Source organism: Acromyrmex echinatior, chromosome 10 (assembly GCF_024713525.1).
Source record: "Acromyrmex echinatior isolate Ae372 chromosome 10, ASM2471352v2, whole genome shotgun sequence".
NCBI classification, from domain to species: domain Eukaryota; kingdom Metazoa; phylum Arthropoda; class Insecta; order Hymenoptera; family Formicidae; genus Acromyrmex; species Acromyrmex echinatior.
In genome coordinates, this window is record NC_141861.1 from 4,246,006 (window position 1) to 4,270,539 (window position 24,534).

The 24,534-nt window shown below is 32.9% G+C and overlaps 2 protein-coding genes and 1 long non-coding RNA gene across 3 annotated transcripts in view; 2 read left to right on the forward strand and 1 right to left on the reverse strand.

The window, feature by feature from the left end:
* The first annotated feature begins 570 nt into the window (after positions 1–570).
* Pfdn5 (prefoldin 5) lies at positions 571–2,041 on the forward strand. Its single transcript, XM_011065880.2, has 2 exons — positions 571–930; positions 1,531–2,041. The coding sequence occupies exons 1-2, from the start codon at positions 717–719 to the stop codon at positions 1,806–1,808; spliced, it is 492 nt and encodes a 163-aa protein (XP_011064182.1). The 5' UTR covers positions 571–716; the 3' UTR covers positions 1,809–2,041.
* LOC105151903 (platelet endothelial cell adhesion molecule) overlaps positions 1,968–24,534 on the reverse strand; it is a 58,874-nt gene continuing 36,307 nt past the window's right edge. Inside the window, exons 2-6 of the mRNA XM_011065881.2 lie at positions 20,221–20,426; positions 9,914–10,049; positions 5,905–6,038; positions 3,108–3,333; positions 1,968–2,831 (exon numbers count right to left, since the gene is read on the reverse strand). Coding sequence (XP_011064183.1) covers positions 2,755–2,831; positions 3,108–3,333; positions 5,905–6,038; positions 9,914–10,049; positions 20,221–20,426 — 779 coding nt within the window. The 3' untranslated portion in view covers positions 1,968–2,754. The remainder of the gene's footprint in view (positions 2,832–3,107; positions 3,334–5,904; positions 6,039–9,913; positions 10,050–20,220; positions 20,427–24,534) is intronic.
* Positions 3,328–5,785, forward strand: LOC147908234 (uncharacterized). Its single transcript, XR_015546314.1, has 2 exons — positions 3,328–4,958; positions 5,740–5,785. It is a non-coding gene; the product is annotated as an uncharacterized LOC147908234 (long non-coding RNA).

Here is a 24,534-nt window from a genome sequence, read left to right on the forward strand (position 1 = left end):
ATATTCTATATATCTATGATTCTGTCGCGTAAGTATTAATTTGTTTCTGATTACATAATGAAATAATAATGCGGATTAAGAATGCGGAATAAGATGTAAATGACTGCAGAACTAAACAATTCAAAAGTAACAAAAAGTCACAATGCATCTATCTTTTGTTTCAAATATTATATAATTTGATTATTATTGATATAACATTCACGGTCTTATGTTTGAAACGTTCAAGTTACCAACTAAGTCAAATCGCGAAAGATAATACAATAGATGAAAAGGTGGATATATCGACAGACTCAAATACCACTATTGATAACCATTGATTACCATTCCAAAGGTAACGATATAATAATCGTCGCAATTTATATTTATTTATTCATTTTACGTGTAATATCATAAGTAAACAATATAAGGAATATAACTAATATAAGGAATATAATATAACGGATACGAGAATATTTGAATAATAATTTAAAAAATATTCGCAAATACTCACTTTGCGTTGCCTGATGATGCCTGGCCTTTTCGCGAGATGACGGGCTCATCACGCTTGCATTGTGGTGCCGCTTGGTATCCGTTTCGACAAGTTGAGATCGACGAGCGGAGGCGGTTGGTCCGGTTTGCCATAGCCGTGTTTGGTGACATCGGAGAGCACGATCCGAGGATCAGCGTAAAATATCTTGAGAACAACTCTCGCATCTCGGGAACGATTTTGCGTCAGGATGTCGCAGGAGGCCTCCGTGAAATCGCCGCAATCTCAGGTGATCAATTTGACCACTTTGCCGAATTTGAATATCCAACAACTGACGTTGTTCAAGCAGCAATTGGACCAAGAACTCGGAGTGTTCCAAGACTCTTTGCACACGTTAAAGATTGCACAGAGCAGATTTCAGGAATCGGGCTCTTGCCTCGAAAAGATTACGTCGGACACTGAGGGTAAGTCATGTAAATTTCGCTTTCCAAAGCGTATGTACATAGTTTCGTGACTTTGCGTTGAGGTTCCTCTTTGAGGTTAGGAATCACGGTTAAGAAATGTAAATGCAAGCTTAAATACTGCTCCGAATTCCGAAAGAGTGATATGATTGAAGGCAGTTCTCTATTGCTATAATTTCATTTCTATTAAATCTAATTGATAAATGTATTCTTTACTTTCTATTTTTTGCATTTTATCATTTTTTTATCTTTTTCTGCTGTTTCTTTATTTTTTATCATCCATGAGAAAAGTTATTTGAAAAAGAACGAAATTTTAAAAAGACTGGAAACACGACAATTGTCGACAATAAAAACGATCGAAAAGAGAAAAAAACGAAGCAATAAAAAGCAAAGAACTATTGTAGATCAGACTTTATTTCCTTTAAATCATTTTTCATTGCTTGTAAATATAGTCTTTTTAATTTGTAATTTGTAAATAATATATATAAGCTTTAGTAAATTTATATCGAATAAATGAATAGTTCTTGTATACAGGATTAATGATTTGTGCAGCATTAATGTATGTGTACAGTTCTTTATGTATGTTTTATATATGTTTTACAGGTAGTGAAATATTGGTGCCATTAACAGGTTCTATGTATGTGACTGGGAAACTAGCAGATGCAAATAATGTGATTGTTGATATTGGTACCGGTTACTATGCAGAAAAAAGGATTGAGGATGCAAAGGACTACTTCAAAAGGAAAGTAGAGTATGTTACCGAACAAATGGAAAAGATTCAGCAAGTTGGAATCGAAAGGACTAAACTGAGAGAAGCCACGATGGATATAATAGAATCGAAAATTCAATCTTCAAACTGGGATGCACATGGAAAACGATAGATTTCAAGTTAATAATCTTATTTTGTTTCTCATAAATAATTCGTTATCGTCTGCATCTAATTTTGATTAAATTCAGTCGCTTTGAGGTACTACATACGAATGCATACTGATTCTATGTAATAGCAATAAGATGGTTTTATTAAGTACAATCAAGGCATATAAGTTTTGTGATATCACCCTGTCGTATTTCATTTATTCGACTTTGTCTATTCAATAAATCGATACACAATAAATTTTTGTACAGAAATACATATTTATACATACTCGTTAGGAATTTAAAACATATTCTTCACTAAGCATTTTTCTTACAACTCTAACAATTACATAAGATCGAAGTAATAATTTAATAATAAACTATTACTAAATTTATTAATTTACTAAATACTTAGATTAGAAAAATAGAACGCTATCTAAATACTTAGATAGAAAAATAAGACGCTAAAAAGAAGGTTAGGATTAATTCTAAAAATTAAAATAACGAAGGTGAATCGTTTATTTATATTTCATTGAAATAAAATGTTATTTATGAACAATAACAGTGTTTACCTATAACCATGACAGGATACATTGCGATTGCCACAATGTTACAGAGGAGGTATCAAAATCATTATCAGAGGATAGAAAAGACGGTACAATATTCAAATAAGTCGTCGGTAGTTTGGCGCGACATCTTGTCGATCTATTACATAATAATACGACATGTTATTTATCATGATTACAAATCTACCCGCGGGGCGGACGTAGATCGCGTACACGTAGATAATTCACTAAATCTTTTCCTTTATCCTATTTACACGAATAACATACGCTTAGTATTTATTTCAACAAAAGATTTCTTCTTTCCCAGGTTTTATCCCATTTAGTAATTTCAAAATTTTACAAACGATTTTCCTCTCTTCATCCCGATACAATCATGCGCGTAAAACGTATTGTAAACTTATTGATGTTATCTCAGACAACACAACAACAGTGCAGTCACGGCAGTGATGTAGAAGTATTCTGCGGCGCTCTTGGCTGCGCTACCTATAATAGAAAACAAGTAATGTAAATAAATCAGAAGACTATGATATGTCTTATATAGAAGATCTTATTTAAACGGGAAAAGTTTATCATAACGTTATGATAGTTCAAATTTGATTTTAAATTAGTTACGTTGAAGAATATTAAACTTTTCTTCCACAAAGAATAAGTTTTTCCACGAACTTTTCTTCCACAAAGAATAATTTTTCCCACAAACTTTACTTTTTCAATTTATTTACTTTTATAAGATAAAATAAAAATGTAAGGCATAACTCGTACCACCGTAAGAGGATTCCCGTGTTCCTAATACGGAAGCCAATCTTGGACGTTCTTCCTTCAGAGATACCTCAGCCATTTTTTTATATAAATGAAAGACATTGGCATGACACATGATCTTTAGTTTGCCGTTGCTGTAACTATCCTGCATCGTCTCGAAGTCCAATCCAGCAATTGTCATGTGCTGTTGACTGTCGTCAACTTTCTGACTGATGAAACTTGAGTTCACCTGCAACGAAAAAAAGTACTATATAGCAATGAATAATTTTGAAATCTTATTTCTACGTTCCTTGAGTTTCTTTTTAATTTTGTCTTTAAAATTCTGAATAAATATTCGCAAAAATAATTGATGACACATAATGGTAATTTTTCATGTATACAAAATCTAGTTGAAAATTTTCGCTAAATAGCGCATAAAATACCTCGAACACAAAGATCATAAAACTGTCGATTTTCATACGCTCGTCAATTATGAACGAAACGTGGCGGTGATATGCCGCCCTCTTCGAGCAGAGCAAAAGCGTTAAAAAAAGGATACGATGATTTATGAGTCTCTAAAATCAATTAGCTTTATGCGATCTACGTCGAGAGGTGGTTCACTTTACGACCTAGCCACTGTGCAATTAAGCTACGTACTTATTGCAAGTAAATTAACAATTATTTCAGAGGAATTCCCTCGTGTGCTCGAGGAAGTCCCCCGGTTTTTCTTGTTACGCCATGCGGAATATAATCATCCAATAATAGATAACGCTATTTCAATTTTCGAAACGTTTATAGTCTTACCGATAAGTCATTAAGACGGGTGATATCATAAAGAATTAATTAACCGGGAAAATATAGATAGATAATTAGACAAGTCACTTCGACATATTAACGGCGAATAAAATCTGTGAAAGAACGATGGGACGATGACTGGGGTACCAGTTCATCCTTACTGCTTCCTGCCACTCGTTTACGCGGTAACACGCCTTCTTCGGTAGCCATAAATGATTTGCGGCGCATACAGCTATAACTATGATGTTTATCGGATTCTTAGGATGCTCGTAAAACGTCCCAGATTACGGGCTCGCTATATTGAAGTGAGAGTTCCGGATTAAATGGAGGTTGTTCAGAGTACGCCGACACTGGAAGAGGATTAGTGAGAGAGAGAGAGAGAGAGAGAGAGAGAGAGAGAGAGAGAGAGAGAGAGAAAGAGAGAGAGAGAGAGAGAGAGAGTCTTTATAATTTCCTGAATCGCCTCTGTATATCCGCGAGCATAACGGGAACGTCTCGTGCGTTCGCAGACGATTGCGTATGTGTATGATTTTACCGATTTTCTCGAGTTCACGATATCGCCTATATGGCGCCGTCATGAATTGATGTCACGTTTCCTGTGTCCATGATTTCCACGCATCTCGTGCGTCTCCCAGGCTATATGTACGCACGAGAACAAGCGTTGCTCCTTCGAGACCCTTAAGCTGACAAGCTGTGCTCGTCGCGAAGATCGTCCGCGACGTTGCATTTACGCTTAATGCAGTCGATCACGTATAAGCAATTTTCTTTAATGGAAAGGTGGGATTCTCCCGTTGCTTTCCGAGAGCTATTAAATTTCCACATGCACACGAAGCAAAAAATAGGGAAAGTGTTCAGCTCTTAAGTCATTGGTATTTAAAAAGTACATAATTATGTCATAATGACATTATAATATGTTTCAACTTAAAAGATGCTACTTATACATATCTTTTTTTTTAAATAGATGTAGATAATGGATAAGAACGAAGGAAATTATTTTGGTAGTGTCGTTTACGTTTATCCTGAAATAGAAACTTCAGAAATTGAATATTCAAATGACCATTGCAAAGTTAAATAGCGAAGGTAAGATGAATGCAAATTTATTGTGCAATTATCATAGAAATTTGCAGAACATATTGTAAACAGAAAGATAATTTATGCTAAGAAAATGTAACAATTGTACGTTAACGTAAGTTTTAAAAATAATTTAATTTCTTCCTCCTATTAAATGAAAAATCATATATTATAGAAAGTAATCATAGAATCTCTGGTAATATAGAACTTTAATACAAAATATTTTTACTCATCATGCAGAAACGTTTAAAAATATGTGATAGTTATTATGGATGTTTCATATTAGACATGTTTGTAAACGCAAAGTTGAAATAAAATAAACAAGTTAGAATCAAACGTTAAGAACCTTTCAAATTGACAGTATTATCAACTAATGGCAATAGCAAGTATAGAAAGAAACAAGTGAAACGGCTATGAAGTGAAACGTTATATCAAATAAATAATGTAATAGTATACTTGAAAATAAAACCATTGTTGCTGTTATATTTGGCGAATTGATCTACTATGAAATATAAGCTATATAGAGTTAAATACAAAACAATATTTTTTATCCCAAAATATTAAAATGCCAAATAACTGAAATAAGTTCAGATGCTTTTGAGTTTTTTCGTTTTATGTTTCATTCTACGTTTGGCAGTTATACTCTTGTAAATTAAAAATTTGATTAATTTTATCGCAAATATTTGATACGATTTTCAAAAAATTTAAGAAAAATGTATTTATCGAAATATAATTTTATATGATAAAAACTCTTTCTAAACGACAAAATAGTCAAATTGTTTGTTTTAAGGAAGACAAAAATTGAACTGTCATTCGGACTGTCGACAAAGGAAAAATTTTGTGGCAACAGTATTATCTGGAAACACACATGGGCTGCATTAATATTTAGTTTGTTATGAGTCAGTGAGAAAAATTGAGGGGAATTTATCGACGTTTTCCACATTCATCAACCTACCGATATGCCGTTGACAGTCCATGTCACGTTAGCCGGAGGATTTCCCGACGGTACCGTGCAGTTTCCTCGTACAGTATCACCTACCGCATATTGCATCTTCTCGACCCGCAGCTGCGGATCGCCGTTCGGTAGACCTGAAATTCAAGATATCTTATACTGTCTTATAGTAACAACTGAACGCGATTGTACGGTGCTGGAATATAGTTTTTGTTGCAGGTAACGGGTACGTTCGACTATTGTTACGTCTGATTCCTCCGCTTGCTACCGATTATAAAAACAGCCTTGATACCAAAAGCGCCACGATAGTTCGCTCGAGATCATTGTTCGTGGTGTTCAAGAACATGCCGCGCAGAAATCGCGAATGTTACTTCTTACGTTATTTGACCTCGACATTCGAGCAGCGTAACGAATACCTGCCTTTGAGACATGGTAAAAATACTTTTGTAACTCTAAGAATAAAAAGTAATAGAAAAGTCAGCTATAAGCAAATATTATAATTAGATCATAAAATACGAACTGATTTATTAAAAAATCTATCTCAAAGAGTATTAATATTTATAATTTTTCAACAAACAATGAGACGTTTTGACTTAATTTATGTCTTCTTCAGCCAAATTAAAAATTATAATAGAAAGTTATAATAGAAAAAAAATTAAATTAAGAAGTTACAAACATGAAGTACATTTAAAAAATTGTAGAATCAATAGACTTTTAAAGAGAGTCGTAAAAATATATATAACTAATTATAAAGTCACATGTAAATACATAGTATTTATATTATAATAAAGTGAACAGTCTTCATTAAATATTAAACGTAATGAATAATAAATCAAATATAAGTAAAGTACCTATATGAGTCTCCATGATTGTTGATGTGTAAGTTCCAGTTTCTCACGGTTAACTCTTAATCGAGGTTCAACTTATTCATTATCTCTTTTCAATTTTAGAATTGGAAGCCTAAATAATATATTTAACTTCAGCTTATGCTTGACTTACGCATTGAGGAGGACCAAATCCAAAGCAATCAAATTTGCAGTTAAACTCACTTTTGGTGAGTCCATTCCAATTGTTTGTGAATTACATATCTTATCTTATAAATATAGACAATTTCTGTATTTATTGAATAACTATATGCGTATACAACTTTATGCATGACAATATCTACTTTCTGTTGTGCAAATAAAATGTAAAATTGATATAAAATTGATATAAAATAATCCTTTATTTCTACATCGAGGAAGTACTTTCCAATCACTCTCTGTATAATATAATGCATCGTACTTTGTTAATTGTTTCGCAGTTATATGAATCGTTATACTGACGCACGCGAGGATATAGGCGATGCGACAAAAATGTAACTTTTATCCCTGAACAATGGGGGAGAGGATTTCCGTCTATACACGGATATCGCTGTGGCGCGTTGCACATCTCGGGAAATTGAATTGAAAGAGCGATACGCGTCCGCCGCGCCGTAAATTAGAAGTAGTGTTTCCGTACAAAGCCCGAGGCGATGCGCCTTCATAAATATAAAACACGTCCGCGCATCGCTTTATTCAAAATTGGCCTTTTCGGGCCTTCACGGTAAGTCACACGAACTGTTTTCCGCGAACATCATCGTCATTAAGTGAAGTTCAAGTCTGACGACATATATATATATATATATATAAAACGTATCATGTACATCTTGGAGGATCATTATAACGTCCACAGAAGGTAGTGAATCTCTCCTCATGACACGTAACTGCGGTGGCAATCCGGTAAACTGTAACTCAGGGAATTGTCTCACTTCCCCGCAACGACTTCCGCCTCGGGCCGCTCCTTCCTCGCGCGATCTTCGCCATGAGTACTCTCAAGGACACGACCAAGGAATATTACGGTTTTCAACTCATGTGTCGCATAGAATGGAATCACTGATCTCGTGAGAACTGGGAAAGAGGAAACGAGAGAGACGGTGCATCCGAGAGCGGCAAGGACGAAGGGGACTTGCACGAGCTTGCAAGACGAGTTTCGAAACTTGCCGATCTAGTATCGAGCTTTTACGAGAGATTCGTAATCGGAAAGAAGAGACAATCACCTCGTCCCTTCGAAAGGAGTATCCCTATCGTGCTTGTGCCGTCGTTAGATCGATGACGGCGGTGGGAACGGGACTCGACACCGATGCTCCTTCCTTGATCTTCGCGTCTCCTTCCTTTTCACAGTCGTCGCCGCCGCTGCTATCGTCGTCTCTCTTCCGTCCTCGCTATTCGGTTTCTCTCTCCTCGCTTAACTGCGTTTTAATTGGGCGCGATTACGGTGACAATACTAGTCGCCATGTAGGATAATCAACGATAATGAAAGGTACTCTCGCGAGAGACATGCCGGAGAAGAGAGAAAGAGATCCGGTGCCTGGTACAAAGTGCAAGGAACAAAGTCGTGGGCAAAAGCGAGCGAAAAAAAAAAGTTTAACGGGTCACGACCGAATCCGCGATTCATCACGGACCCTCGTCCTCTCCACCTAGCTGTTAACCGCCCTCGAATGGGACGATAAAATGTTTTTATTGAATTTTAACAATGCATCCCAGCTGGCGCGGAATAGGTGTCGCTTATATACGAAGGACGCCACAAAAAGTGCTGTCTCGTAGCGAATTGGTCGCAGCAATTATCCGCGTTACAAACGGGAATTACATGAGACGATCGTGCGCGTCCACCGAAACAACGTTAGTCGATGGAATAGTAGTTATAAATTAACGATATCCATTTAACGCTTTAGTGGCGTCAAATGGTGAAATTAACGGTGGCTTTCACGCTTTTTCATCTTGGATCGGACAAGATGGGATGGACGAAGAATTCAATAAGCATCACCAATCGAAGATTTCTGTCTTGCAGACAGGTTTATTGCGTGCTTATCAAGGCTAATGACGCCAGCTTTTTGTCATCTCGCACGCATAAACAGCTACCTATGACGTTAATTTGTAATTTCCTCTCTGAGGCAGGACCAGCGAGAATGTTGGAATTAATTATATTTCATAACTTCTATAATTTCATAAAATAAGAAGCCACAGTCTTTCAAGTCTGGTAAATTTCAATGGATTTTAAAATTTATTATTCGTTATTTGTAACATAAAGCTTACTAAATTTATGAAATGGACCCAATAGCAATTATTAATCCTCTTTCCTTTTCTCTTCATAAATTCTCTCATAAATTTTATAATTATTAAAAAATTTAAAAGTTTTCATAGTTTCGTAGTGACAGAGTCAATAATTGTTTTTAAAATTGTTGGCTCAATAAGTAAATGTTGTTACAAGAACTTGAAGTGTTATAAAAATATAATAGTTATTTAACATCTTTCTAAAATAACAATTGTGTTTATATGTACAACAAATGCTATGAAAAATCGGGAAAAACTCGTTATAAAAATATTATAACAAAAATACTAAAATATATATATAAATGAGAGGAATATATCCGAGTTTAATTTATGTTGCACAATAGATGAAATAAAGATTTGATGTTACGAAAAACACTTATTCGCCTGATGTAGATCATGTAAAAATATTTTAGTGAAAACATTTAAAATTTATTTCAGATCAGATTTTTCTCACAATTTTTAATAAAATTTTCTACAAAGTTAAAAGTAATTTTCTATTCATTACTTTTTTCCTACATTACTTTTTTCCAACTGTTAAGTGGTTGAACATCTCTCTAAATGTTTTCCCACATATTACGTGCCGCGTTATTAATTTGATAAAATTTCAGTCTTTCATTACTGCTATTAATCTTGTAATTAATTAGCTATAATTATTTTGTAGTTCTGTAAAATTGCAGTATTTTATTTTAAATATTATAACGTGTACGAGGAACATGCAGGTTTATAGGTTTTTGCTCTTTTCGTCACATATTTACTCATATCGGAATTCATAGAAAGGAATATGTTTGCTTAGCTGTGCGTTGAGCTTCGCTTTTCAGTCTTCGCAGTGCACGTCGTGTTATCTTTACTCAGATGTAAAATACATTTCTCCAGATACTCACTAGCTACGTGCATGTAACCAGAAACCATTACGGTATTAAACGAGGGAGAATCTCCGGAGACTTCGCAACGATATTTGCCAGTATGATTGGGCTGTACATCCTTTAGGACTACTTGATGCGCATCGCTCCGATTTGTCTGAAATATAATTAAAAAGTTATTATTCATGATGACAGAGATACGTGTTCATAAATTATCTCTATCAATCCATCGCTATGTGTGTAATAATCGACAAAATCCTGCAATTATAAAGTCCATATTATTGAGATTGTATTGTGTGAAATATTATCATAATATATACATATAATATTTGGACGCGTGTGATATATTTTAAAATCATATTAAGCCAAAACGTTTCAACAAGTAAATGCGCTTTACATTTTAATCCCTTCGTTTAGGAGAATATTATTTATTAATATTTGTAAATTTGCTACCATTATACCATTTTATTATCATTTATATCGGGTATGTATTTACTCTACCAAATATCGTCAATAAAGAAAATATGCGTTTGAATAAAGTTTATGATGATTTTGTAACAAATATTTTAAAAAGCTATGTATATCTTTGTTTATTGGATAAATAAAGAATATTTATTACAATCGTCATTTAAAGAGGAATCAATGTATTTTTTATCTAATACTTAAAAAAATTCAGTTTAAAACACACTATATTTTACATCTCCTTTATTTTCGATGCAGTAAATGAGGTAGCGCTAGGAAGATAAATTATATAATTACACAAGTCATTCCCATAATATTGTTCGCAATATTTCATCGTTATACCGATAATGCAACTACAAAGACGACGTGCTTTGTGATGATATTTCGTCACGGTAAAACTATGCCGTTAAAAACATCAAGATTAATAACTCTCTCTTTCATTTTATTATTTTTTTTTTCTTTAGAGTAGCGAACCATGCGAGGCAGCATGAAAAAGGAGCGGGTCGAGATCGGACGGATGAATTACATATTATTTCGTGCCATAAATCGTTGGCAATGGTACCAAGGGAGGCCTACTGAATTTTGAGTTAATTTAGCATCAACCACGGAATTGACCGAGCGCACAATGCTGGCAAGTGCCATTTATTGCAAATCGATTGCACTTACTCGCCCACTTTGACGTCCACGCGCGTTCGCTCGTCCGCGACAAACAATACCCAGCAACAGGGATTAATTATATGTTGCCTGTGGCAGCATATATAAATCACACAATTAATTTTGCTGTGGTTTGCTTCGTGTTTGTGGCAACGACAAGCTCATATGCCACATCAGGAATAGATGAACGGTAGCAATAGAAAGATGAGCTAATTACGAGAAACATCTTTAATCCAGGAATAATCGACTAAGATATTTTTATATTTCAGCGGAGAAAAATGTCAATTATTGTAAAATATTGTTTTGTATTCGTATAAATATTGTTTAACATTTTTTCTTTTTTTAACTATTATTTTTTATCAATTATTCTTTTAAATACTCAATTCTATTGCTATCTATAATTCTAAAATCCACAATAAAAAAATGTTATATTTAATTAAATTCTTTATTTTTTAGAAATATTACCATAATAAGTTATTTAACGTATTCATTTCTTTTAATATTTGTTTAATTTATAATTACTTTTTTTCAGAAAATTATAATTAAATCCATACATTCATAATGTTCTCAAATAATAAATCAGAAAGTAATTTAATAATATACAATATGTTATTAATAATAGTGATTCCAATTGGGATGTAAAAATAATCATTTATATAAAGAAAATTAAGTCAATTGACAATTATTACTCCTGGATTACTTTTTACCAGCTGAAAAGAGAGGATCAGTAGATATCAATGTTATAATTGACAACGCTTTTCTTAAATGCCAAAGTCAGAAAACTGATATTTTGATGTACAGCCTTGGTAAAAATATCAGGCAAAAATATCACTTAATAATTACTTGTAAATTCAATCACATTCAACTGCTCGAAATAGCAGGCTCGCTATTTCGTTCGATTTGAACACACTGTATCAAAATTTTGATACCCATTTGTGATAATACGATTCACGGATATAAGAGAGAAGTCTATATTCGTCTTACAAATAACAAAAAAATAATCATTTGCCCTTTGAATCGTATTACTGGCAACGTATAGCACGCCCCACCATGCCGCGCTCGCACGTCATTTTGTGCGTCATTTTCTGCGTAACTTACAAGGACTCCGAGCGATCATTCGAGTAAAGACGTGCGAGTGAAACAGTATTAATGCGTGAAAGCTCTGATCCTACAATCTCGTTATCGTTTCTTAAATTAAACGCGATCAACTGATAATTATAAAACCATACAATTAATATTCACGATTACAGATTCATATGTAGTTATTATTTAACATTACAGTTTAAAAATTTATAGCTACTATTTATCTACTACGAATTATTGCTTTGAAAATTATTTGTAAATGTATGTATAATGTCGGTAATAATAGAAAATAATACAGAATTTTATAAAAATTTCAGAAAAAAATACAGATGCTTAATATTTTTGTGTCTAAAAACCATAATTCTTTCTTAGAATAAACAGCAAAATTCTACTTTTAAATTGAATTAATAAAAAACGTATAAATTTTTATTTAAAAAGAGACAAAGTAATTACGTTAAATAACTTAATCGATAATATATACTGCACATCGCGACATTAGCACAATCTTCTTTTATCAAGCGCGAAATGCGACACGATGCATCGTACGTTTATCCATCAAAATTATTTAGAAAAGATAGAGACAATTGTAGCAAAATTACTTCACAATTTTATAATGTACGTTGAATATTTTAAAACGACAACAAATCGGTTGGAGCGTGTGGCCTTGATGTTTGTTTTTGCGGTGCGCCCTGCGACCCCTCCGTCGCGTTCAACTGTTTGCGAAACGCAACGCAACGGTCCCCTCGCTCGCATTCCTGCGTCGAGGCTCGAACCGGCAGGCAGCTCAGCGAGACGTTCCGCACGCCATCGTATAATCCTTACAATTAGTCGCGAAAAGATTAAGAAAATAAGGAAAGCCATTATCTACATGTCAGTCCCTACTTAACTCCGCGATTAGCAACATAAGAATATCGAGACGACGGCCGCCAATCGAGAAAGGTATTTCGCGTGGTTTTACCCGTTTTATTAAAATTCGATGTGATGGAGAAGAGAAATTGTTGCTTCATTGCGACATTCATAAGCAACGTTGATTTTCTAACAATATAGGAAGTTAGAATATGTGTCGCTTTGAGTCGCGAGTTAAATGTAAATTGGCTCTTTGTATTTCGAAACGCGTGGCGTGATACGTGAACTATCGAGCGGCAGAGGTGAAAAAGAAAGTTGCAATCAACGTGTACTAATAGCATGTATATTTCGTGGGAATTATACGCTCGAGGTTATGTAGCAACGCTGAAATTTGATCGTTACGTTTTCGGATATTCAATTACGTCTTAATTAGCCGTTAATTTGCACTGCGCAGTATCGATGCGAAGTCACTTATCGTTTGAACATTTTTTTCGATCATTTATGGAACGCCACAGGGTGGATTGGCTACGAATCGAGCCGCAGTCAATTAGTCGTAGATTTAATTAGTATACACACAGAAAAATGCATACTGTATATACGCAAGTAATAATTACTTGTTTTAAGTACCTATACATTCTATAAGTTTGTATATCCACAAATCTGTAAATTCATTACCAGCATAAAATTTATTCAAAATTATTCTGAATCCCGGTAAAAGTTTAATACTTCAATTAATTTGTTTTAATTATTAAATTGAAACACGACATTTCAACGAATCGCCGACGAATTCGGAATTATAGTTTGTACTACTCGTCGGCGATTCGTTGAAATGTCGTGTTTCGCAAGATAATATATCCGATCGAAAAATATTGCGCGATAAATCGACGCCAAAGTGAACGTATTCTGCCGAATGTTGTATCCCGCGAACGTTTTCATCTTCGATTTTAGACCGTGTCTCGATTCGCTTTTATTGTAACGCAAAATCGTGAACGTGTATTTATTGCGCGTATCATATATTTATCATTGGAAACGCCGAGAGTATCAAAGGTGCGAGTAGGAGCGACATATGGTGAACATCGCCACGGTGGGGTGACGCGTGAAGTTAGTCGCGCGTCCTTCGTTTGTCTTGTCCTGTTTCCCTGTTTGAAATTTGACCGTTCGTGCTTCGACGCGTGGAATGTTCGAGATTCAAGTGCCGTTCGTACTTTCGTTTCACTTTCGCTTCGCGCGATTCTTTTTTCTCGCATGTGTTATTCTTCCGTGATGTATAACGACGTACGTTGCGTCGGGAGTGCCGTATAAAGTACGTATCGTCGCGATCGTAGTTTTTCTAATTTAACCTTTTTCGTGAGTGAGTGAGTGCGACGAGGAAGTCTGAGAGGAGGAGGAGGCCTGGCAGGAGGCATCGGGCGACAGCGGAACAACCATGAGGTGAGAAATCTATCATTTATTTTAGATCTGTTCAATTTGAGTTCCGGAATCAAAACGCAAAGCCATCGACGCAAAAAATTCAATGTGAATAATATTTCAAGAACTATAAAGTAAGACTATATATACTTGATATATACTTGATAAGTGTAAAAATGCATTCAAATGCATTTTTTTTAGCTCCGGAGTTCAAATTGGATAGGCTTAATTTACATATAAAATCACGAAATTAATCTATTCATTTATTCCTAAAGAGAATAAGAAAGTCAAAATAATGCCGTTTATCGAATCACGATAAAAATTTGATATAAATTCAGTCAATATGACATCAAATTAACATTACTTTAACTTTCTTCTTCTCTTTGGGTTCGTATTATTTAACAAATAATGAGAGAAAAAATCTTTCGTCTATGAAATTTTATAGAAATTTCTTTTTGTAAGTTATATAATTATTTTGTTAAATTTGTGTGTGCTTGAAAGGGATGAGTGAAAAATTCCGCGCGCGCTGTAATTAATTTGTGAAATATTTTGGACGCTGTTGTAATTAGAATTTTGCATTTGTATTTTATAGGTCGACGTAGTATCATAATTCCGCTGCTGCGCATCGCACCGGTGAGTGTTAAATTGTATTTCTATGACCAATATCATTTATGATTTAAAAACTGTGCTTTCGATATCTTTGATTCTAATTAATATTTTGGAAACACATTATTATTAAATACATTATAGTATCATACATATATTTCAATATTCACGAAAAACTCTACAATACAACATTGCGATTATTAAAAATAAAAGCGAGTCGTCTTTATTAATAACGATTATTATAAATAGATATTTTTATTCAAACTTAAATAAAAGGAAATAAATAATTGCATTCAATTCAACAATTACCCGACAAAATTTATTTAAAAAAGGCTTAGTATTATATTTAGATTTTATAAGATTAAAAATTGTAAAACCTATGCAAAAATAAAAGGCAAGACAACTTAAGTACAAAATTATTTAATTATAGAAAATTAAGTAATTATTCATGATAAAACGGTTTGTTCTACATAGATAAGATTTTTTCAAGAGTTTGTTATTTAATTTACCATAGCAATTGTGAACGATACATTCTTTGGTCGGTTTATTTAGTATAGATTGCCTCTATTCTATTAATTTTTTATCCCCATTAGAAAGAGTTATTATTTAAATAAATGTTTTGTCCATTATATTTGTTCGGGGATCGCTCGGGGATACGTAATGGTTATCACCTAATGAAATAATGGATCTTTATGCATCCATCGCGTTTATCTCGAAAATTAGAATAGCAGCTCCGCGTATCCGGATCGGAGATCAACTGGCACGCTCATGCATGTAAAGGCAACAACAGCGGTATATATCGTTTTACTCTACATGCCTGGGCTACATAATATAACGATTCAACAATGCCCGGCGTAACATGTTCACGCATAAATTCATCGAACTCGCTTGGCAATATTAATATTGTTATCCATTCGCGAAATACGGAGCGGTAACGGCTGATATTCTCTGTGCCTACCTCTACACATATATTGCACTATCGTCGCTTCGGCAACCTCATTGCATCCGCGGTCGTAGCGGCAATTCTCGCTCTCTATTTCTCTTCCCTGCTAGGAGTGTGTCACGATTTATTGGCTGGGGTGTACACCGTCCGTATTTTGCGCCGGTAAAATCTAATTGGAAAACCATTGCGTGTACAAGAGCAACCCGTTGGTCGAACTTGCTTCGCGTGGAAATCGTGTGGCTGCATAAAGGATTTAGCTATTCTTTCATTCTCTATTTCAATTCGGCCCTCAAAACATTGATTTTCCAACGGTTACTTTTATTCAATACAATTGTGCGCGCACGGAGTGACTGATTTTGTTAAAATATCTAAAAAATTTAGCTAGATTGATCTGAAAATAATTTTATTGGACCATGAAAATAATTACAGGATGTCCAAATACGGATTGTTATAGAATGTCAAAATTTTTTGTAGCGTTGCTCGTCATGCTCGAGATTCTTTCAAAATTATTTTGATGGTTCAACAAAATTATTTTCAGATCTGTATCTAGTTAAATTTTAATCTAGTTAATCTAGTTAAATTTTTAGATACCTCAGCAAAATCTCGTTCTTTCCATACGTCTCACATAACTCGATTATCACGTAATAGATCGAATGTTTCATTTCTTCTTGTTATCTTTCCGCGTTGAGATGTACATAATAATCAATAACATATCTCAAGGTTTTTCCGATTAATTAAAATTTCGTCTTCATAAATACCGCGTTAAAAATTATCAATCACGTCATTTAATTGCATAGTTTATTTTAAGAACATATTTCTTTCATCGAAATATAATCGAATTAATTAAAAAGATATTTTATGATAAAACTTCAATATTCATGTTTATATAACTTGAAAAATAAATGAGAACACTGCGTTTTCATTTCTGTCCAATATTTTGTTAGAACATTTGAAACACAGAAAAAAGTATTACACAATTTAAAACGGAAATACTTTGAGAGACTGAGTAAATGCTTAACTTGTGCTTTAATTCGGATTGAATAAAGCTGTTAGCTGTGCTTTAGTTCAGCTTGGATAAAGCTTTTAACAACTTTTTTAACTCGCTCCGAAAACGTTGATTTTGCAGCGACTATTCTTTCTTCTCTCACGACACGTACACACGTATACGTGCGTAGTTCGAAATATCGCATAGCTTGGATTGTACTCTTCTGTTCTCATTTCTTTTTCTGTCGATGCGATGGCACGTAATCGACCGCGCGCATACACGCTGCCTTCTCTCTCCCTGTCGTGATAAATTCAAAAAGTTGTCTTTGAAACATCCTATTAACAAGTATGAAAACGTAAAAAAAAAAGAATTTCTTTCGCTAAAGGATCTCATTAGGGACAAATTTCAATAGTGAATTCACGCAAGATTCTCATTGAAAAAGAAAGAAACTATTGGATTCCATTTAAAATGACAAAGAATGACCACACGTAGGTTCTTTTTTTTATACAAACGTGCGGCAATGAAAAGTAGATTACCAAACTTTGTAGCAAACGACGATGGGTTAGCGGAAAATAATATCTTTTACAATTACATTAATAAGATAAAGACAGAAAAAAGTCAGAGCACGTAATCGAGCTGTTTTAAAAATGATATTGAAATTCATGTTTGATTTATCATGTTGGTTTTACTTTTACATGCATCCGTGTATTGATATTGTCACGCTCTGCATGCGATGATAATGGTTGATTGACGTTTTATGTCTGCTAGGCAAAATGTGAATTATTGTTCTCGGTTGTACATAATAATTCTGACTTCTCATCAAGTAGAAAAACGAATAACGTTTAATAACGCGAAAGATTTGAACAGCTCGATTAGAACGACTAGATAAAGAAAGGAATCTTAAGTATGTAACGGCAGACCACGATAGTCATGATAAAGTTGCAGATTGAAGACGCTATCGTAGATGAAAATTCTTTACCTCGTAATGTACGATGTTATCCGTTAAATAGATATCACCTGTGGTTCTATTATATGTTTATGCCGTAGTGTCTCTTCATTAGCAGCTTAACGGTCGTACGTATTTCGTGTGGTATATACGTACTCTATTGCGTATTTATTAAGCGTTAAAAGCAGATGACTGTTATAATTCCTATCGCCGAATGGATAATGATCTCATTCGGATTGTATTTCGAGCATGTGATAATTTAACTTTTAATTGTACACAACATACTTCTTTGATGCAATCCTCTCATATATTACATCCTTTTTGTTTATTTTGTCAAATCTCTACAATAGAATGTACGTTGCAAAATATTACATATGAATGTTTTTACGGTTCAAAATACAGTTTTCAGAACATAAAATGTGAGTTTCGGAAGTATATTTGATCGTAACATCTACAGAAAGTAAATGTATTTTACATTTGCGTGTCGTGATAGGAAAGGTATGTGGTCGCTGTACGTTTTTCTTCTAGAATAAATCGTCGTACTAACGGATTTCAAATATTGAATGACGAAACATTAAAGCATGTTATAGGAAAACGAATGGTACCGCCGTTCGCCAATATCTTACTAGAAAGAAATTATTTATGCTTATTTTATTACATAAAAGAGATATCAGATATTCTGAAAGAGCTTGCATAAATAATATAATTTTTATTAAAAAAGTTAGTTATGAGTTGATAATGTTTTACTAGACAAAAATTAGATGTAATATTTATATTTTATTCTGTACAGAACACGTTTATGCAATCAAATAAAAAACATATAACAAGAAGTAGAATTTTGATGATTATATGGCGTTCACTTTAATTAACGGGTTTATATATTTTTGCAAATCTTTAAGTTTTGCCATGCAAGAGCTATTTCTTCTTCATGCATGCCAGATATGCGCTGCAAATATTCGTTTGCATACACAGCACGCAATCTGCCTTGCGTTTTGCGCATGTTATGACGTGAATGCTATTTCATTCCACCGATATTGACTGCGAGGGGATTGTCGTTTTACCATAAAGCATGCCGAAATAACATTTTTAAGTTAGAAACGTGATGATAATTGAATAATATTGTAAATATTACGTAAACTATGTTTATTGTATATGAAAAGCATCCGTGATATTGGATTACAAAATTTAAAGACGTAAATTTTTTTTATCATTCGAGAATCGATTTTTTTTCAGAATAAAAATATAAAGATATGGATATCTTTTTTTGTATTATGTCATAAATGATTGAAAAAATATATAAGGTTTCCATAAGTATTTTTTTATTTCGTTTAATTTAGAAAAGAATAATTAAAGTGCATCTAATTGTAAGTAATAAAAATGAGAAGTAAAATGTATTTTAAAAAACATATTAGAAATATATACAATTAGAAATATACATTAAAAAATTCTTACAATTTTAATAAAAGTTTAAAGTTAAAGATATTTAAATCGATTTTTTCATTTTCATTTTTTATTCCAATTTTGATATTTCTTCGTCAAATGTGGATCCATATAAAATTTAGTTCAAAAAGTAGGACACAACTTTTAATAAATATGGAACTATAAAAGAGCTCAAGGAGTGAAATATTCGATTGCACGTAAAATCTTATAGGTTATACATTTTTGCTCGTTTATCATGTAAAACAAAAAAAAAGATATGCGTATTTTTATACTTTTATTCTAAAAAAAAAATCAATTTTCAATTGATCAAAAAATTTATGTCTTTAAATTTTATGTTCTAATATTACAGGTACTTTTTATTACAAGAGATATAATTTACGTAATGTTTACGATAATATTATTCTATTATTGTCATATTTCTAACTTAAAAATGTTATTTCGGTATGCTTTATGGTAAAGCGACAATCCCCTCGCAGTCAATATCAGTGGAATGAAATAGCATTCATGTCATAACATGCACAGAACGTAAGCCAGATTGCATGCTGTATACGCGCATAGTTCTAACAATTCCAATTAGAGATACAAATGACAATATCCTGCATTTTTTAATTTTATGGTGTCATAAATTGGAATAAATAGAATTGATTCTACATATATATAGAAATTTCAAACGTACTTTATATAGTTATATAATTATTAGTGTAAATATATAATGTAAATATATAATACCATAATAATTTAATACTATAATAGAAACTTTTTAACACAATTAGAAATTTAAAAAATTTTTGAAATCTATGTTGGTCGGCATATTATCGATTAAATATAAACTTGTCTATTTTTGACAAGTTTTTATTCTTATAATAAAACAGTACATTAGAAAATTGCACGTCCAGAGCTATCTGTCCAGATCTATTTTTCAAGATTATAACGTTTCATCTTAATGTATTACATACCACGACTCTTGCTCCAAGTTCCCCAAACACTCCAATCGGTGGCATTTCCTTAGGGACATATCGAAAAAATTCCGCGCCCTGCTTGTACCATTTGACAGTGTAAAGAGTATCCGATTGTAGATCGTATTTGCAGGACATGTTGACTGTAGTACCAGCTGCCACTGCTAATGGAATGTCGATCGACACATTGCTTAGTCCACGAACATCTAAAAAACAGGAAATAGGTTATTATCGATCGCACAATTTCAATATTAAAAATTGAATGGCTAAATTACTATAAATTATTCCAATAATTGCATTTTTTATTACATTAATAAAATATATTAAAATATATAAATTTGATTTTTTTCTTATTTGAATTTTAACTTGATGAGTTTTATAAAAACTTTATAAATTTTATGAAAGGATATAAAATACATGTTTTGAATATATACTCGGCAAACATAGATGTAATTGTTATATAAAATAAATGTACATACATTTTACAGATACATATACATATATTATGTAACAATTGTATTTGATTATTGTTGGATATGTATTATATACATACATATATATATATATATATATATATATATATATATACGTATATGATATATAGTCAACGCTTAAACAGAATAGATTTTATCAACAAATACTTTTATGAATTTGTATCGATTGTATTGATTTTGAACATTAAATATTTTTTTTACATTAAATACTTAGTTTTACATTAAATATTTTTCAACAAAATTTGATTTAAATAAGAGCATGATTTTCATCAGCTATTTATACTTGTAAAATTTTATTCGCGGAAAATTAATTAAGTGGTTTCGGTTCATTGGTTCTATAAAATTTGGAAGTTTTACTGATGCTTCTCTATATTTATTAATGAAAAAGTACACATTAATCAATGAATCTGTCATTGAAAGGTTACTTCTCTTACAAATTTAGTCATATGTGAGAAAAATCTCATTATATTTTGATATTACTTTTTTTTATTAATTAGGAAATTATTATTGTATTTAAACATGAATAGAATTTAATCCTCTTGATTTACAATTTTTGTTTAACGCGAAGGATAATATTATAATTTGTCATTAAAATTTGTTTTGTAGAATAAAATTTTTTTGGAAGAAGTTTATTACATTGTTCTTTGAATAAAAAAGAAACATATTCACATTTAATTATTTACTAGATTCGATTTATTATTAAGAGATATTACAAAGAACTATATATATTTAGATATCTACAATAGAAAAATTGCATTTTATCTTTCGGATTAAATAAGATAGTAATAGTTAAAAATATTTTTTTATTAAATTAACTGTGTTTATTAACAATATTCATACACACATATACACACATTCATAAATACGAGATCAAATTTTTTCGTTCAACGAAGGGCTGCCTATTCCTTTTTTTTGCCTATCAAAAGAAGCAAGTTTGCAAGATGCTTATTTTACTTACTTTAATAACTTAAATGAACAAAAGTTTAAACTTTTCATATAATCTTGGCAACGCCATCGTCAATGTTGTTAGCTATACGGAACACTATTGGCTATACGGAATACAAGAGGCATTTTGCCAAAAAACGTTGGAGAGATTGCAAAAAATAACATCACGGCCGTCAACTTTTAAACATCTATTGCGCACTTGCTTAGATCAAGTTTGGAACTTATTACCATTTCAATACACTTTATGTGCCCTGCTGTCATGCATTATTCATCGAAGGTTCGGAAGAGCGTTACTCTTTAAACAAGTTAATTATAATAAAGTTTTCGCTAAAGGTCGATATAGAATTTTTTCTTAATTGGAGAAGAATTGGCCCTAAAGATGAATATCTCTGTAGCGCTAACGAGTAATTTAATAATATAGTTCAAGGAAACTATTTTGCTCGAGAATATAGTGTAGTCCGCGATTTACTGGGTGGTCCGTTATATCTTAATTAGTATGCATGCAGAATACGTGCTGTAGGCGTTTAGCGGTATAAAGTATTAAACATGATACAGAGGAATATCAGCTCTATGACCGAAAAGCATTACACAGAAGTGCTTACCAACGTGTGTTACAACGCTGCTGTAAATTCCTGGCTCTTATCAGTAACGTTGCGAAAAATCTGCATAGTCCGTCATTGTTTCGGCTTAAATGAAGAAAAATCTAACCCGAGGAGATTATTATATATATTTCGCACGGGGTGTGACGAGTTTGTGAGATCAGCGTCCAACGAGCGTGCCGTGGACTCGCAACAACGGACTAACGCGAAAGTTTGGTCATTAATTAATTGTTTTTCGCGATATATCCCAGTCTAATTAATTATTTATGCCTCGATTCACGGGTGGTCATTGTGCTAATAAAGTAATTAAACGATAATTAATCAGAAAAGTAATTAATTGAGAAATTAGGTGGCGGAAAGGGAAAGAAAAAGTGGAAATGTGGCTATTAGAATAATCATATGACTATTAAAATAATTATATATATTCTAATAAAAGTATCTGGACAACTTCCTTGACATCGAACATAACGGTTAGAACATAAACGAGAGTAATCTTCTGTGTCGTTCTTCCTCGCGTGCGGTCGCTTTTAATTATCGTATTATAATAGGCGTCATTAAGCGCATTCCCATTTGCTCTGATAGAATAATATCTTCGTCTCAGCAAAGCGAAAGTTTTTCACTCGCAGAGACGCGCGACTCTTTATCACTAATCACCGCACAGTTTTGAACTTGGTCGACGTATTAGAGGAACGTTGCGTAATTAGAGCCAGTAATTGGAACGTCTGTTCCTCAAAGTTTCAGCGTTGGCCATGTATAATCAGGTGTTTGGCCTCAACGTGTGCGAGTGCAACGGCGCCTCGCAGATCGCAGCAACGAGATTTAAATACCAAGCGTTCACTAATCACCTTGCTAATCCTTAATTACCGCTCCTCACAAGGAACGCGCGATTGTTATTCGCATCGTGGCTCATCGCGTTGCGCATCTTCCGTTTTTGGAAGGTGAAATCTTCCCATAAATAACGGCAACTCCGAGACAATGGCATTGCATAAACTCGCTTACGTATATATCAGACTTGTCTTAAATTATCGCGAGAATAATAGAGCTTACGAATGCACGCTTAAACAGATTCGAAATCGCCCTTTGTGGTCGGTTCGCGTTCTCCCTCATGAATTTATAAATTCCTGCGGGGTTTAGATAAGTACAAGTAAAGCGTCGCGAGAGCTGCACGCACCCTTAGAACATATACATTTGCTAGAAGTACCATAGTCGTTCTGAATAACACAGCGTCTTCAACATCTATCCATTTTTATCGGTGTGAAATCTGTCTTTGCGTGAGAATCGCGTTTGGCTAATTTTGTATACCTTTACAATATTAATTTCAATGCATCAGAATTATAGGCTATAATCAAATACTTAGACTATAATCGACGCATGCGCATTGTAGTAAAACAAACAGACAACAGATATATGTTGGGGACAATGCCAATCAGCTATGGCGCTTTCAGTATATATGTTCTAAGCACGCATCGAATATCGTATAATCAATCGCATATGGAGCAAGCAACAGATTAAACATGTTGCGTTTAATCAGCTAATAAGAATGATAGTAATTGAGCGAACAGAGCTGAGTATATGTTTAATATGTTTACTTACTGTCATGATACCTAGGATATTACGAAACAGCATTTTTCAAATTAACATACGAAATGGCATAAATAATCGTTATTTGGAGAATAGCTATTAGAATGATCCGTTTTTAATGTGATGTATTGATAATTACTCTGTTTGTACCTAGATAAATTAATATTAAAGTTAGTGTATGTAGGTATTCAATTTTGCGTATTGGAACCGTATTGGAACAATCGATTTCACATAAATCAAAGCTTATTCTATTTAATAAAACAAACTACAATAATTTATATTTTTGAAGAAGTAATACGTTTATATCAGATTTACTTTTATTTTTTAAGTAGAATATAATACATTTTTTTATACATATTTTGATAGTCGTAATGTACATGTGAAATATAGATATGATCAATAATAGAGGATCAATAATGATAAATAGGTGTAAATCGTAATAAAAAATTAATTGTCATTATTGCTTAACTACTTATTGTTAATTGTTATTATTATTTCTTTGACTTTAAAAAATTAAAATATAGTTATCGTGAATCACATAAACATGTTTATTTCAAAATATATGATACCGAGTTCAAGAGATAATCCTAATTGAGGCATAATTACTTATGCGTTTGCCGATGTGCGAGTGGAGAGTTCTCGGGAAATTTTTTGCGCATTATGCATATCCACGGCCAGATACCTTACGGCTACGA